At 38.1% G+C, this 17,494-nt stretch overlaps 2 protein-coding genes across 2 annotated transcripts in view; one reads left to right on the top strand and one right to left on the bottom strand.

Moving 5' to 3' along the window:
* Window positions 1-1,367: 1,367 nt before the first annotated feature.
* On the bottom strand, window positions 1,368-16,590 carry abhd5a (abhydrolase domain containing 5a). The gene is made up of 8 exons (XM_067602471.1): window positions 16,302-16,590; window positions 12,042-12,122; window positions 11,729-11,814; window positions 10,152-10,527; window positions 6,636-6,790; window positions 5,927-6,038; window positions 5,559-5,745; window positions 1,368-4,323 (listed from the first exon to the last, which is right to left on the bottom strand). Exons 1-8 carry the CDS (start codon window positions 16,331-16,333, stop codon window positions 4,234-4,236), a joined length of 1,119 nt encoding a protein of 372 aa, XP_067458572.1. The 5' UTR covers window positions 16,334-16,590; the 3' UTR covers window positions 1,368-4,233.
* The window catches only part of ano10a (anoctamin 10a), a 39,707-nt gene continuing 38,735 nt past the window's right edge, over window positions 16,523-17,494 (top strand). Inside the window, exon 1 of the mRNA XM_067602469.1 lies at window positions 16,523-16,617. The gene's annotated coding sequence lies outside the window, so the exon portion shown is untranslated. The remainder of the gene's footprint in view (window positions 16,618-17,494) is intronic.

The raw sequence follows: 17,494 nt of genomic DNA, 5'->3' as shown, positions 1-17,494 counted from the left end.
GCTAACTCTCTCTGTTTCAGAGCAATGTTCACTTTCCTTCCTCGCTATCCTCAGATACCCTTTTGGTAACTGGCATAGTGGAAATATATTTGTATCTGGCCATGCAACAATGAGCGTCTCATGTCTGTTCAGTCTGCTTGCTCTGCAGATGAAATAAAAAGGTGGAAATGAGCGGAGACAAAAGTGAAGTGCAAGAGAGGGCTGACTGTGAACATTTCCACATCTCCTCATCTACATATGAGTGCTCTCTAGTGGCCGTGAGGTGAAGCTACAGAGGCCCTTTGCTGAGCACAAATGGTTAGGAATCATTTCTCTCACTGGCAGATGGCTGACAGCTCTGAAATGATAAAGGGAGCTGGAGGAAAAATATTGATTCATCTGTCACCTTTGCTCCATTAAAATGAAAAAGAAAAGAGAGGGAGAAGCAGTGTGAAAATGTTGCATGGCAGATTACACATATGATGCAAACTCAAATTAGAGCTACATTATTCATATGTGATAGAAGAAAGAAAAGCAAGTGGACCATAGTTATACTATAGCAAAGATTATATTTGTGTTTACCTTTAAAAATATGGTAGAAATAGCTGAGCAGTCACAAGGGGGATCATTTTTGTGGGTGAATTAATTTGAACAATGCAAGAATCATAAAACATACTGAACATACAAAAACTAGGATAGGCCTGAATATATATTCTTTGTAAGATAGCACCAGAAGAGGAAAAGGAACGGTATGAGATTTCATTGAGTCCACCTATTTAGTGGCGTATTACACTTTGCACTGGTTTCTTTAATACGCAGAATATATTATTTTTCATCAACACTCTGCACTTAAAGAGGTACTCCAGTGATTTTGTATTGCACCTTTCATTTGTTAGGGGACTTGTAAGAGACAGATTAAAAAAACAACAATCAAAATTGACACAGCAGAGACCAAGATATCCTAAAGTTTCATCCCTTGAATGTGTCATGCCCCAAAAATACTGTATCCTACATTTCCCATAATGCAACTTGATAGTGTCTTTCATTAAACCTTCCCTGCCTGGTATACTCCATCTGCCCGTTTGTAACACAGGCTTTCTGTTGTAGATCTGTGGTGTCCATGGCCTCGCTGAGATGACCCTGATGACATGATCCAGGTGTTGTTTAATTTAGACTTTAGTAAGTTCCTCCTGAGCCCCAGAAGACATTATAATACAACTCCCAGGTCTTGATTAAAAAATGTTTTTAACCATATTGAAATCTGCAATGATGCAAATGAACAAAAATCCAACCCAGGATCATAACCTTGCTTGACAGTGTGTTGTGCAGTTCACGTTATTTGTCTAAATGTGGATGATAAATGAAAAAACAAAAACATTCATTAAATATTTGTTTTTAGAGGCCTTTAATGAACACCGTTTTACATACAGACAATACCTTTGACGGTCATCAGCTCGTCAGCTCATTGGTGGTTATCAATACATCGATATTAAACTTCCAATGGAGCTGTAGTTTTGTTGTATGTTAACAAATGTATCATTACTTAAGGCACAAAGGTTTTAATTCTACTTGCAAGCCAGACTGTAGTAGACACTCATTTATCTTAGAATATGATCATCATATAATCACCAGCAACACATTTCACTTCTTTAGAAAGACAATAGTAGAACAGCAGCTGGCTCAAAGTCGATGAGTAAGTGACAAAGAATAAAACCAACTATATCATATATACATTGCTAATTTTAGAGAAAATGAACTGAGAGAGTTCAAAGAAGGCAAAAAAAGACAAGAAAAACTAAAGAGAGTTACATTACAAAAACAAAGGCAGAGAACACACATTTGGCCATTGTTACAATAATACTGCATGCGTCATCACTGCCCGGCAGAGGATCTATGGTACTTCTGAATGTTCACACATTATCAGATGAGCAAACTGTATATTTGAGTCACAAGAAAACAAAGGCACATTAAAATAGCAGCAGTTTGTACATGACAGGTTTCTCTGATGAATGAAACGATATGTTCCACCGGTTTAAGATGTAATGATGACTTTTGTATCTTTATCAAAAAGGTGCAGGAGTTGTGCACCTGCGTTTAAGTCTAAATATGGTCCTGTGCTCTTCAACAACCAAAATGCAACTGAAATGAACATTTGAGTTAGACAGAAAAGGCAAGAAACAAACACACAAACAAACAAAACAAGCAGCTCTACCCCAGGGGACAGACTTTGAATAGATTATTGGTAGCGGATGAATCTATAGCTGCTTCCTGGTGCTGATGCAGTGACGTACTGAAGAGAGTGCTTCCTGTCTGTATCAGAATCATGTGGAAAAACCACAAACCACAGGTTGAGCACTGTGTACAGGAAATACATGACACTGCAAGTGAGCCTTTGAATGCAGTGATATCATGCACTAACACGGATTCTGTTTCAGTTTGATATCGTTTAAAGCATGACTAAGTATCATATGTTTATATCTTATAAATAAGTCTTCTAAAATGTTCAGTGTGAGTGTGTTTTTTATCAAAAATATATGTGTATAATATCAATTTACCTTTTAAGGATTTCCATATTATAAAAAAATATATTTTTAAAAAAGTTATTGTTGCATGTTTGGGTCAGTTTGTGTTCACTTTCCTAATTTGATACCCTACTACAGGAGTGATTAAAGGCCACATATAGACAATAATGTACATTCACTAAATGCTGAGGCTTTGTGGTTGTCCATGTTCCTTTTCTTCATTTCATTTGAGAGAGGTAATTCTGAGAAAATACAGTATAACTGTTGTTTAGATTAATTAACCAAGAAGCTGCAACACCACCTGTGTGTGTGTGTGTGTTAATTTATGTGAGTTTATGCGCTGAAACATGTAATGTGAGGGAATCATGTGATAGAATCCCATGGGCATCAATTCATCAGTGTGGGAATGCTGCTAAAAAGCATTTTAATGGGGACTTGAACTGTGATGTCATCTCAGGGCCTGTATTCATCTGGGGCCGTATTCATAAAGCTTTCTAGTACAAAGAGTTACTCCTAGTGACGAAATTCTAGGAAAATTAGAATTGTGACATTTTCTAAGAATTGGTAAAGATAAAAGTTATTCACGAAGCATCTTCACCCTCAAGAGAGCTCCTAAAGTGAAAAACTGTTAGGAGTAGGGAGGAGGACTTTTAAGAGGCTTAAGAGTTTCTAAAGTAGAGGAGAAAAATAGAAATAGAAAGACAAAGAGGTAGGAGAAATATTCTCCAAACACTGATTGACAGTGAGTTAATGAAACACTACAGATAAGATGGTGCAGGGATGTTTGTGGTCGATCTCGTTAAAGATGCGCTCACACCTCCCACCCAACGCGATAATGCTATAATGCCAGAAAGTGATCACAACACTAAGATATTTGGCAGCTGGAAAAAAAAAAATCTACATGCCAACCAACACTGCTACTTCTATAGACTGGCCAACAATTACAGAAATAGATTAAAGCTGAGCCATTTTCCCTCATTAATATCAAATGGATTAACTACTAAAATGACCAGCATGGTTAATAAATATAAGCAAATAAGTGTAACAACTATCAGCATATGAACAGGCTACTGCACAAGTAGGCCTGTGGTTTCAAATCTTTCACAGGCTACTTTTAAAGAATGGCTCACAATTTATTCAACAGAGATGTTCATTACATAAAATAGTATTTATAATTACACCATGTCTTAATAGAGAATAAATTCTATGATTAGGCCTATTGATTTCACTGGCCATTCTGTCATTGTCATTAGAGTGATTTTTATTTTTTATTTTTTTTGAACCAATCACATTTTAAAAAATGAGTCATACCTAGCAACAAGGTCAACCACACCTCCTAACTAAGGTAAGGGTTTCTATCCCTTCCTTGCTCAGAGTTGCTCTGAGAATTTTCCTAAATCACTCCTTGATTTAGGAAAATTGAGGACTTGAAGATTCCTTGCTAGAAATGTTTAGGTTAACTGAGGAGCTCTCAGAGGATTCTCAGAATGTTTGTGAATATGGCCCCAGGTTTCTAAGAATATCACTGAATATCACATAACATATGAACTTCAGCGTGTCATGACATTTGAGTCGAACTCAGATCACTGCTCCTTTTAGATACTTTTATGAATAAACAGTCCTTATTCCTGCTTTGAGAGACTGGGATCTTGTGGCACCGCCTGCTGAAGTTTTGCCTGTTATTGGCGCTCCCCTTTTTCTCCAGAGTCCAGAAAGCTAGCTCATCCCTGCTTCAGTCCACTTTATCAAATACTTGCAAAACTCTGCGGTTGAAGTCCTCTGGCTGGTCAGCGTATACGTAATGTCCAGCCCCACGGATTGACTGCAGGGAGGATGAAGCACAGGAAGAGAAGAGGGCGATTAAGAACAGGAGGCAATATGCCAAAAGAGGCAGTGAAGTGAGTATAGTTTTTACTGGAATTAATAAAAAATATTATGAAATATTGCTTTCATAAAACAGTGGAAAGAAACAATTATTTTCCACAAACCCCAATAAAAACAATTGTCTTATTACCAATCAGTATAGGACATCTTCAACAACAGCTAATGATGCAGTCACTAAGCAACTGAGTGCTAGCATGTTGATCTTTTGGCTGGCAAAATTATATTTACCTGTTATGTGTTCACGTTTGTTGATTGGACACCTTTAAATAGCTTTAAACATGTCTCAGTCAATTAGAACAGAGGACACAACATTGAGATTTTCAGAAACAAACGCTCCAACTTCTTATTGATGTGATATGACAAACTCAGTTACTAAGTCAGTAACTAAATCATAATGGATAAAAAAGTAACACATCAGGAAACATAAATTAGTCCTGCTAAAAGCTACAATAACTAGCCCAGTTTAGATTCCTTTACATTGTCTCAAGTTAGAGTATCTGCTTATCTGAGGGGAAGCAGAATATTTAGTCTATCCGTATCCTCCTCTTTTCATTTTATTTTGCCCTGAAATGTTTTCTTATCATGCATGGCTTCAACATTACTTATACAGTACCAGTCAAAAGTTTGGTCACACTTTCTCATTCAAGTGAATGGGAAGGTGTCTCCAAACCTTTGACTGGTACTGTACACCAACATTACCTGGTAAAAGGCATTGATTGGGATAGTTGTCTGCAATTACCTTTTGTTGGTGTGTTGTCTGGGTTTGTGAAGTTGGGGAGCTGAGTTCTTTATGTTATTACTGTTCTTTCTTATGTGTTTATTGTGTGTATGTCCCTTATGGAATTATTAAAATTCATTATATGAGAAATACAAATACACCAGAACATGCACCAACGCTGCTGGTGGGTACACTAGTACATAGTAATTGTCAGTATTTTTCTCCAAGAATAATCAAAACCTTGCCAATAAAGTCTAAATTCATCAAAAAACCCTAAAACATACTATTATATATGAATGATAATAAAATAAAGCATTTTTAAAAAATGAATCAGTACTGTGAGATGTGGTTGAAAGCTCTGAATCATGACGCAAGAGAAATTCATAATGGGGTACAAAGTATAATGTTAATTAATTCAATTAAAACCTTGAACAGTCAGTACATCAGAAACTTACAATGATCTCCACACGAGAGCGCGGCCTTGTCTCTTTGATGACGCTGCCTGAGTTGCTGTCGATGCTGGAGCGGGAGCCGTAGACGATGGTGATGGGGATGGCGGGCTGGAGCTGGTCCATCCTCTGCAGCATGGGTCTCTTAGCCCAGCCGTAGGGAATGGTCATATTCTTAAAAGCTGTTTCCCCACTGTGGTGACACAGAAGAACATGACTCAGCACAGGCCAGCCCTTGCTAATAACAAGGAGTAATGTGAGACACTAAAGATCTCAAATCACTACAACAGCAGCGAAGAACACACTGCTGTCATCGCAGTCATTAAGATGAGCAGCGATAATGAGGTTCGACAGGGAGACAGACACAGACAGACCTCGGGGTTTGCACGTTCAGGTGGTAGATGTACTCTGAGACAGTGTTGTCACTAAACATGGAGGAGAACTTCCTCTTGAAGTCGGGTCTCAGAGTCTGGACCAGAGTGGGACCTGCAGGGGCCACAGAGGAGACGCTCAAGTGTCAAAACCAGCCGTGTAGCCATTAAGAGATGAGGCGGCTTCATTATATTTTACATGATTATGAACAATGTGGAAGGTTGGAGAGCACACAGGAACTATGGTTCGATTTAATCTGTTCAAAGTCCAGAACAATATATTTAAAATCATCTTTGGTGCAATTAAATCATGTGCTCATCATATAAACTACTTTCTATAAGAAGGAAACCTTGAGTATAGTTAGAAAACATTTTCAGCTTCACTGTGTACACATTGTGTACATGCTTACTTGTAAAATTATGTTTCTTTATTACATTTACAAATACTTTTTTCACATATGTAGTAGTTCTCCACAAGTTAACTAGAGTAACAGTCAGTTCTGTTATGCTTAACACTTCTCTATTCCCTCTGCTTTCAATTGTAGCTCTGTTTTTCTTCTGTTTATCCCGTTGTGCTGTGGCCGTCACCCAGTTTTCTGTCAGGGATCATTAAAATCTCATTCAATCTAATTACTCAAAACAAGTAGTGTGTCTTTGCTGCCAGCACTGAGCTACTGTGCTATCTTTCACCACCTTATTGCTTCAGTCTTACCCAGTGGTCCAACAAGTCTCAGGCCAGCCAGGGGGTTGAAAGGACTGAACATGGCTCCGAGAGCTTTGATCCATACCGGGATGGGACGGTCCGCCTCTGCTGTGTCTGGACGATCGGGGAAACCCCAGGGCTCCACCAGGACTATGTGCTTTACTCTGTAGGCCAGAGATGAAGAAATAACATACACAGACATTCGGGTTATATAATGTTTTGTTATGTGTTTCACCGTAACTTAAAACCTGGGTCTTTGGCCATCACCTATTTTGGTTATGATAACATTTTACACTGTGTAAGAACTTCATCATAATACTGTCCATTAGACCAAGTAATACAAGCATTCAGATGATCAGACATGTTGTAAAAACACTCAGGATTAATCCAATTAGGCGAGAAGTGAAAATAAATGTGTAACGATTGTCTTTTTCATTGTAAAACTATGTGTTCCCACAGCTACGCTAAGTACTATAGTTTAAATTGGAACCAGACCGCTGCGCTGCAAGATCTAATGAATACTGACAATAGACAATGTTTTTTAACTTTAAAGTTTAATGTCGCTTTCATTCCCAAGTAAATGGTTTAGGTGATATAATTAAACTGGGGAGTTGTTTATAACCTGACTGATCTCTTACGTTGCTGCCCTGATAGACTCTGTATCAGAGGGAGTGCCACATAGTCTGCATCTCTACAGTCCATCTGATAAGTTAAATGCTATCATAACCGACAGGAAATGATTGCCCAAACAAAGAAGTATAGGATGTAGTAATATATTAACAACAGCTGAAAATCTTGTTTTTGTTGACCTGGTTTAACCTCTCACTTTACTGCAGTGATGGAAGTAAATGGCAGTAAATAGTGACAACACAGTTTGGTGCTTTTCAGTACATTGTCAATTTTCATAATTTGATAGCTAAATTTTATATCCACAAATGCAAATGATCTAAATCCAAAACTAGTTGGCTGATGTTCTTTTCAGAGATCCAAAGCCAAGTGTACTCTAAGCTATATGAAGAGCCACAAAAGTCTGATTACTGCCGTTGTACTAAGAGTTAAAACATGTCAACCTTTCATCTTCATTTAATTTTTTACATGGATGTATTTATTTATTTTCCCTATCTTCTCTCTTTTGTTTTTAAATATATAATATTCTTTACTGTGCTGTACCATTTATGCTGTTGTTCCTTTATCTCCTTGTTTGTTGTTCTTTGAATGTTTTCCTGTGTTTATGTAATACATCATTAATTTTTTTGGGAACACGGCTACATCTTTCATAGAAGTTAGACGAAGCAAGAAACACGAGCAGTCAGATGATCAGACAGAATAGAAACAAACCCCTAAGTTAGTCAAACTTATTAGGAAGAAGAAACAGACTGTAAAATGATTACAGTTTATAGACTGGCTTACTGGTTCAGCTTTGGTTTTAACATATTACACACAGTTATCCTACACAATCTCTCTCAGTTTCACCTCCAGATAAAGTGGTTTAGATAATCTTGTTTATGACCTGTCTGATTGTCTGACTCGTGTTTCCACGTTGGATGTTGTCGTAGTGATGTCACCTCAGCAGCTGATGATGAGAGTACAAAGTTATAAACACTGAAAATAATTACAAAGATAAGATCAAAGTTGTGAAACTAAAATTTGTCCTTTCAGAAAAATTGAAAAACTACATTCATCTTCTCGATCTATGGAGGCACTTCTGTGTTTCTATTTTGCAATCAAACAGAATAGGTTTGTAATCAAAAAACAGATTTGAGAGCAAGACTATCCACACTGCAATCAAAAAATGTTTTATTGCAAGTAAAATATATTTCTGATTAAAATGCGAATCAAAAGTTTTGCTTGCTGTTGTGCCATATCTTGTGGGCGGGACCTATGCTGAAAGATGTAAGAGATGTCTCTATTGGCCAGTCTCGATCGGAGTGACAGCTTGGCAACATCCACAGTTAGTAAATGAGCATTTTTGGATTTGCAAACAAAATTTTTGGATTTGCATTTTAAATCACAAATTTATTTTACTTGTAATTTTTTGATTGCAGAGTTGACAGTCTTGCTCTCAAACCTATTCTGTTTGATTGCATAACAAAGACACAAAAGTACCTCCATATCTATCCACACAGTCCTGGTTGTAGCAGAATGGAAACTTTGCCTGCATACAAGCAAGCATCATGGACACACTGCCAGTGCACCAGAAACCATCAAAAATCTGAGCCAACTGCACCACACTGTCCAACATTACACACAGTACAAATTGCTTTTCGGATCTCAACTTGTAATCTATGATGTTGTTCTGCAAGTAAACAGCAGGCTTTCTCTTTAGGCAATAACATGAACAATGAGCACAGTTCAGCTTAAATAAGGAAACATTGTATGCTCCTGACCAAAAGTGATCCTGATCCTGTTATAACTTAAAGGCCATTTGGAACAATGAGATAAAAATAAGAGGACAGGAAGAAGGATTTTTTTAGCGTTACTGATGAAGGAGGGTGATAAAGGATTGAGGACGTTTTATCAGACGTCCCTCGGGGTGAGCAGGGTGCCTGCTGGAAGCTGGGAGTTGGAGATTCAGGAAAGATACAGGCTAGTGGGAGGAGAGAGGCTTGGAGGACACTGCTGTTATCTCCAGCTGCCAGCACCTACAGGCACACCGCTACAACTCAATCCTGTAAAGATGCTGGCATGTTTTGCTACAGTCGTGTTAACACTAAAAGGGCAGAATCATTATTTAAACACTCTTTAGTGTAAAGTAACATTTTTCTCCTTCTGTGCAGCTTCCTTAGTTCTTTCCTCTATCAACAGCAGTGGTTAAAATTAATTCTTTTTTTTTTTTTTTTTTTTTTTTTTACAACTTGACAAGACAACCTCCACTTAAGGTCCGTGTATTCTCTTATTCTAGAGCTTTTGACTCCATCACACTGGCTTCATCAGCAGATTAAAATTGCTGTATATGTTCAAACTTTTTGTTATTTTGAGGACTTCTTTTAGGACTTCTCGTCCATGTTTGCCTAAAAGTTGAGCTTGACAATTCATTCTTGACCTTGGAAACAATGACAAAACAATATCCACTCAGGGTTGACTTACTCACTGACAGTATCACATGGTCTTGATCAGCAGATTAGACAATGTTCACATTACTATTAATAGGAATGATGGCCAAAACTATGAAAACATTACATTTGTAATACATCTTAATAATACTAAACCACTTTCTTTATCCGGCTAGCAGTCCAAAACCCAAAGATAATCAATTTACCTTCACTTACCTATAAGATGATTCTAATGAAGTAAGTTGGTAAAGACTCAAGTTGAGCTTCTTAAAATATCACAAAAAGTTTAACTGCTGGATGTTTCAGATACATCCGCATTCCCTGACTGATGCTTTGCCCCTGGTTAAATATTCATCACACTCAATGCAGCTCATATCAACAAGATCAGCACCAAAGGAATAAAGATCCCTTTTAAATTAAAAACAACACAGCCCTACAGTAAGATAAGATAAATCCCATAATCTGCATTCACCTGCTTGGATATTTAATGGCGTATGACACAGCCAGGTATCCTCCCAGGTTGTGTCCCAGCAGTACCATGGTCTCCAGACCCATTTTGGCCCTCCACTGCTCTATGGACTCCACAAACTGGTCCTCCGCCTCCTGGGCGTCTGAGGAGAACACAGGCCGGCTGCTCTGGCCGAAGCCCAGCAGGTCAAGAGCGAAGATGGGCCGACGCTGGGACAGAGCATCGAGGTTCTGAGCCCAGAGGCCCACACCACCTCCGAAACCATGGAGCAGAACCATGGGGGTTTTGTTTTTCACACTGTCAGAGCTAAAGGTTAAAGTCCACAGCAGGTTGCCATTGGAGATGGGGACGTACTGTTTGGTAAAAGTGCTGTTTACACCTGTAAAGACAGAGAACAGAGAAATTAGAGTGTAGGCTTGAAAAAGAAATGTAACAGCAATTTTGTGATTATTTCTTTTAAGTGAATGAGAGAAATAAACAGGACTGTTTGTGTGTAAAGTCTCTCCTTTGTTCTTAGTGACTACTAACTAGCTTCAAACTAGTGATTTACTAAAACAGGCTGCACCATTACCACTCAAAAACATGTTTTTCATCTTGTTCCTACAGTTGGATGATTAGGCCTCACTGTGCAGAATGATGTATGTGTAGAGTTTAACAAAAGGAGGCTGTTTTCACATTCATCTGCTCAAAGTGGAAAGTTTCTCTGAGCTCATTAAAAACCAGATTTTAAGACATCACAACTAGTTTGGAAGCCAATCCTGGTCCAATATTCAACATACGGAAGTGTAATGTGGAAACCTGAAGCCTCCAGTGTACATACACTGAGAATGGACTACACAGTGAGATAAGAGACCTCTTGTGTCCAGCAGTTAAACTTTTAAAATTAATAAAATTTGCATATTCATAAATTCTGGAATTTTAAATGAGTATGCTATTTTAAGGATTTTAATGTGGTAATTATACTTTTTTTGTGGAAAAAGCAATAAGAAATAACAGTTTTAGGGGCCAAAAGATAAAATAAATTTAACTGCCAGTCCTTTGTGAAGGTAGGTTTGTCTTTGTTTTACTTAGAACTGCATACCTGGAGAAATGTGTGTGTCTCAGAATTAGCAGTATTCATGCAGTTTACAGTGAGAGGGAAACATCTGATGATGGTAATCAAACTGACATCATTTGGTAATTTAGTCCAGTACTACAGGCATGACGTTATTGCATAACTGTAATTTAAAGGTATATTGTGTTTCTTCTGTGAGGTGTAATGTACAGTAATGTGTCAGGTCAGATATGTTGACTATATTCCTTATTCTTTTACTCAATCTAAACACCTCGCAATAAGGAAATGTAAATATTTAGAGACAACTTATCTTTAAGAACTTTTTTATGAGGTTGTATAGTGATGCATTAATCTCCACTTAGTAAACATGTTAGGCTATATTTGAACTTTTATATATAGTTTTATACGTAGAAAATAAGTTCTTATTATTATTACTTCTCTCCTTAATAACACTCTCACACTCCAACACTCATACGAGGTAAAGGACTAAATGTTTGAGAAGAAGACAGAGTAGCTTGATCCTTACATTGTAGCATCCTGTCCTCTGCGGTCTTCAGCTGGCTCTGAGAGGTGGGACACCATGACGGCAGCCAGTTGGGGATCCAGCACCACCTACACAGAGAGGAAAAACTCCACTTCAATCATCAGGTATATGAGCTTCATCCTCACAAACTTCAGAAGGGACATGGAGTTAATGCAATGTGGGATTATACGTAAAGAATGCATTTCGACAGAAACGGAAAAAATATACATGGAGAGAGGGTACAAGTTAAAAAGTGTTTGTGACTGCCCAGGACTTTAAAGAGTACAGTTTGTGGATGGTCAGAGATGAGACTTACCTCATTGTGGTGTCCACGTAGCCCCGCACACTGCTGAACACACTGTGAGCACCAACAACAGACAGCATTTTCTCAACAGCCCTGGAGCCAAAACAGAATGAAACAAAAAGTGGATAAGAGCAAAGATCACTGACTGTCTGCTCTGGGAGAAAAGACATAGTTTTCTGCGATGGTAAATTATAATTGTCAGTCTAAGACAAATGTATTTAACAGGAGAAAAAACCCTACTATATCAATGCTCTGACTAAACAGCAATGTGCGTCATGTTCAGACTGTGTTATCTTCTCTCAACCAACATTTATGGCACATAAAAAAATAATCTACAAATGAACACAGGTCAAAGTGTCAGAACACTATCTTTGAGCTCTCTTACACAGGAGGGGCAATAAACCTGTTTAGCCTGACAACACAGGTAAATAACTCTGGGCTGCATGTTCACCTGTGTGTGTTTAACAGTGTTCGAAATATGGGGGAGCTTAAAAGGACATGAGTTCCCCAGAGAGCCTACTTTGAGGAAATTTAGGGGGAGCTCTACAACATCATCCAGTTTTGTGTCACAGCTTTAAGATTTTGATTTTCTGTACATTAAGGTTCCTGAAATAAATAATAATAGTAAAAATATGTCAATGTTGTGTTTATTCACTCATTACATTCCAATTTCTGAACATTTGTCTCCACTATAATAAACACAATGCTGTGTCTATTCCTGCTATGGTCATCCATGCATGGCGGCACACTCAAATCACTATGTTCATGTCTTTTTATTTTCTTTATTGAATGTTATGAACATACATAATATAAAAAATAAAGTAACTAAACATAATAAACAGTAACATCAATAAAAGTCAATATACCTTAATCAGGGGCTACAGAAAATATTTCTTCAAAATAAAACAGTGTGCATTCACCACTAAGTTTATGTTGCCATGTTCAAGTAGTGAACAGTGATGTTGCCTCCAGGATATTTTACTATGCAGTAGGTGGTTGTATGTTGTCATGGTAGCCTATGGGTACATCTTTTCATTACAGGATTTGAGTCCGTCACCACCAAACCCCAGGACCATCACCGGGCTGTGAAGCCAATTTGACATAGTGGCCAAACTGTGTAATTACAACATCACGTGATGCTATTGGGCCCACAAAGACTTTTTGCCATAGACTTACATTGTGAAAGAGATGTCTGTAAATCAGCAGATACATTTTTTTGAGCATCACAACCCCCACGAAATGACTCGTCTCACAATCAGAATTTGATCCGTTAAGTCTGATCACATTTCGAAAATCTAAAAGAGCTGCACGATTTTATTGTTTTATCCACATTCAAGTTAGCTGGAGGACTAAACCAGAAGTAGCCGGCTCGGCCAGCGAAGGTCACTAGTGTGCTTGCTCTGTGGGCCCAATGATCCGGGTAACTTAATACACAGAAGTCGAACTTTTTTGGCTTCATGCGCCACTGAGCAACTTTCATAGGAATGAACAGGCCTTGCCTCCGACGTTGTATCCAGTTCTCTTTATACATCCAGCCATCTCAAAACTCTTAGCTGTGGTCGAAAAGTAGGCTATGTTGTATCGTCTTTTCCTAACCACTTTTCCTTGACCTTGATGGAAGATGTCACGAGATCAAGGAAAGATGTGAAGGAGAATTCATAAGGACTTAGGAAAAAACAACTGCGGTGATGAGAGAATCTGACTGCACTTACACTGGGCTACGTAATTATGCGACAGTGGATGTTATTGATGTGGGTCTGCTGTGGTGAAACTACAATGTTCTGAAGATGGACTAGAAAAAGTGCATCTTAGATACTTTGCCCCGGTCGTTCTTAACATGCTGTTTCATGCAGGCTATATAAACCTGGACAACATGGTGAAAAATATTACTTCATTACCAAGGTTGGAACTGCATTAAAAAATGGAATATAGACTACCAGTCACAAAACTGAAACAAAATGGTCACACTGAGAATGCTTGCTCACACTCACCCTCCAGAATCCCAAATATTGTATGAAAATAAATGATAAATGTATCCAAGATAGACAGAACATGTTAGACCTACAAATCTACTTCTGTACGTATCATCATTCTTAACTTTCAAACACGTTGAATTAAAAACATCATCTGACTAAAAATGTCTCATGTCACTTTTTCTTGAAAGACAGACTTCTGTGTTACAGTTAATATGCTGATTATGATCTGTTATAAATGCTTAAGAACCATCACACAACTCTGTAAACACCTTGAAATGTTGATTTGATTTTGCTTTGAAGTTGTTATGGTTGATACAGGCTGTAGATGTGTAATGTGATAAAATAGTTGATTCTCCAAAGATATTACTATCAGATAATCAATCAACACTACTGCACTCAACAATTGGCCAATAACCCATCTACCCAACTGAGTAGTATATATCTTCAACTGGTGGCCTATAAAGGGCAGCTGGTGAGTATCAGAGGTATACAGCAAAATGGGCGACATGGAGCTGGCTGCTGCTGTGTGGCTCACCTGACAGTAAAACCCAAGAAACATTCATAGGAGGAGGATATGACTGCGGAGGCTCATGGAATTGTGTTCATGAATGTAAAGAGATGCTGATATTTGTTTTGGACATAGATCACAGGACATCTTCAACTGAACATACTATCAAAGCATAACTGAAATTGTTCCTGCATATCTAATGTGTTTCTACACAGAACATTGCTGTTGTTTTGTCTTACACAACAATAATGCATCATTAGATTTAAAAATGAAAAAAAGGAAACTCGACCAGCTCTTATCATGGCTGCCACTAAGATACTTCCGTTATTTCACTCAGTTAGGAACCTTCTTAAACAAAAAAAAAGACTATTCGACCGTAGCTTTTATATCTGCTCCGAGGAGGAGGAGGAGGAGGAAGGATCTCTGAGGAGCCACGAGCGAGGATACACGAGAGCAGCCTTCACGGAAATCTTTGACACGCCGCCTTATTGATTATCAGTTATTGATTGGATGCTGCTGCTGATCAGACTGATCTGATACATTACAACATCACTGCAGTTTCATACAACAGTGAAGACAATTAACAGAGTAAACTGAAGTGTATTTTTATTTTATTGTGTATTATATTCTATTTGTTTTCTGATTCACTATAATTATAAATCTGTTAATTGTCGGTCTGATCAACAAAAGAACCATAAACAACTTTCTTCATTTATTAGAAAGATTTTTCTTTTCATGATCTGTTATTTCCCCCATTAACTGTTATTATGGATAAAGTTCAAGTAGGGAGAGTCTGTCTGTCAGCAAGAAACACATTAAAATACATTTATATTTCACATCAGTTATCTTCATTTCCAGTCAGTCTAATGTGAGGCTGAAAATTCCTGAGCGTCGGGTTTGATATGAGTTGCACAGCTGCTTTGGCAGTGATAACTCTGCACTTTATTAGTATTAGCACAGTGCACATGTGTGCAGACAAACTCCATCAAGAGTCTACAGCTGTTAAATCCAACTGACAGCTGATCCAGCTGTGATCAGCTCCCGCCATCACCAGAAACGGACGCCGCTTCAAGTGACACTTCAGAGGAAAAGACATCTAATTTCTCTAAAAACGTATATTTCCTCTCTCCTCGCATCTTTTCCTTGCGTCTCTCCATGCATCCTCAACTATCCGTCCGTGTTGTCCGCAGCTGTCCGTGTGCGCGTCCGCTCGGGAGTATAAATGAAGCTTAAGACGCAAAGTAAGGACGCACGTGAGGGAAACTTTGATGGAATTTAAGGGACTCGAGATGTACTCTATGTTTTGTGTAAGACCGACAGCTGAAGCTGTGGACATTTTCCGATCATGTGATGTAACCTGCCTGTAGGTCTGGTCTGTTTAAAAGCGTAGCGCAAACCATTGGCCGGTTCACTGTGTGGAGTTTTTTTTGTTGTTGTTGTTGTTGCTCGAGTGATATAAAACATTGCAACAGTCAACTGTTTTTTGTCTCTTTATGGTAACTGCATGGCTAGATTTTCTTTGTATGAAGTGTTATTGACAGTATTGACTGTATGTAGTAACAGTAGAATGTTTTCGCAATAACCCTGCAACTGACCGTCCATGTTTATGAGAGTGTCTACATGAATAAGTCTGACTTTTGACAATAATAGATGACATCAACATGCAGGGAGTTACACCAAATAACAATATCAGAAGAAAGCCAACAGATATGAGTTGTTGAGTATCGCTTGTATTACAGCGCATACTGTCACAAACAGAGGCTGAGGTGAGTTAAAGGAAATACTCACCCTGCGTTCGCTGTCACCGCCTGCTCGGCCATACTGTAACAAACACTCTCTGATGCTTCACGCAGTCACGTGGTCTGAGAGACTCTGACGTAGGGCCGGTTGAGGACATTAGATTTGTTGTTTAAGATAACTCCACCGAGCGGTGACTTCTTTACCTCGAAGGCGCACACACGACGCGTCTGTCGCCGCTCATCGCAGCGTTTCATTTTCCTCTCTGTAACACAAAACAAGCGCACCTTGCTACAGAGCGTGAGACGCTGCGGAAGTAGCTTTCCTGTCAAAATCTAAACACTGCTCAGCAGAGGAGACAACTTTGGTAAGGAAAATACATTTGTGTCTGAATCAAAAAGTAATTTGGGCATATTAAACATAACTCTAGATCATAATGTTTGTGCAGATAGCTTTTTGTGCAGCATAAAATGTAACACTGTATAAAACCGCAGTATGAGTCATTAAAATGTTAGCAAAACTGTTGAAAGTACCGATTTAAACTTTTAACTGTCTTCTTTGATAAACGACTTTCACGTTTATTTAACTTGTAAGTACTCATATATAAAGTACATTTATTAAACAATGTATTTTAATGACTAAAGATAAAAATATATAGATTATGATTGTACATATGAGCCATACGAGCCAAGCAGGTTATGATGTAATTCATATTTAACATATAAAAGATCTTTTTCACAGTTGAAATTTTAATCGTCACAGCAGGAAAAAGCACAAATGTAATTCATAACATTAACAATGGCTACACTCAGGAATCATTATCATTAAGGTTATTAACAAGACCTGAGTTTTTCCTGATATTACAGGTCAAAATGGCCTGAATAAATCACTCTCCTCATGTGCTTTCCCAGAAACAAAAGACTAGTCTGCACCACTGCACTGGTGTCACAATAACATGTAAAAGTGAAATGCTATTTGACTTACCTGTCAATATGAAATGTGTAAATTACTAACTTGTTTTACCTGTTGTATGCCATCCTAAAAAAATAAAGCATGTTTACACATTCACACCCCAATCTCTTATTCTAACATTTTAAGCCAAACATAAAAAATCTCTACTTCTCTTGAACACCTTTCACAATGTTGGAAGAAAAACAGAAATACTTCCTCTTATTCAGTCACATGTTGCATATTGGTGAAACTAAAAGTGTTTGTGATATGGAAGGAAGTTCTTGAAAGAGGAA

Source organism: Thunnus thynnus, chromosome 10, assembly GCF_963924715.1.
Source record: "Thunnus thynnus chromosome 10, fThuThy2.1, whole genome shotgun sequence".
Lineage (NCBI taxonomy): Eukaryota > Metazoa > Chordata > Actinopteri > Scombriformes > Scombridae > Thunnus > Thunnus thynnus.
The sequence above is the reverse complement of the archived record's forward strand: the minus strand, read 5'-3'. Positions and strand labels throughout refer to the sequence as shown.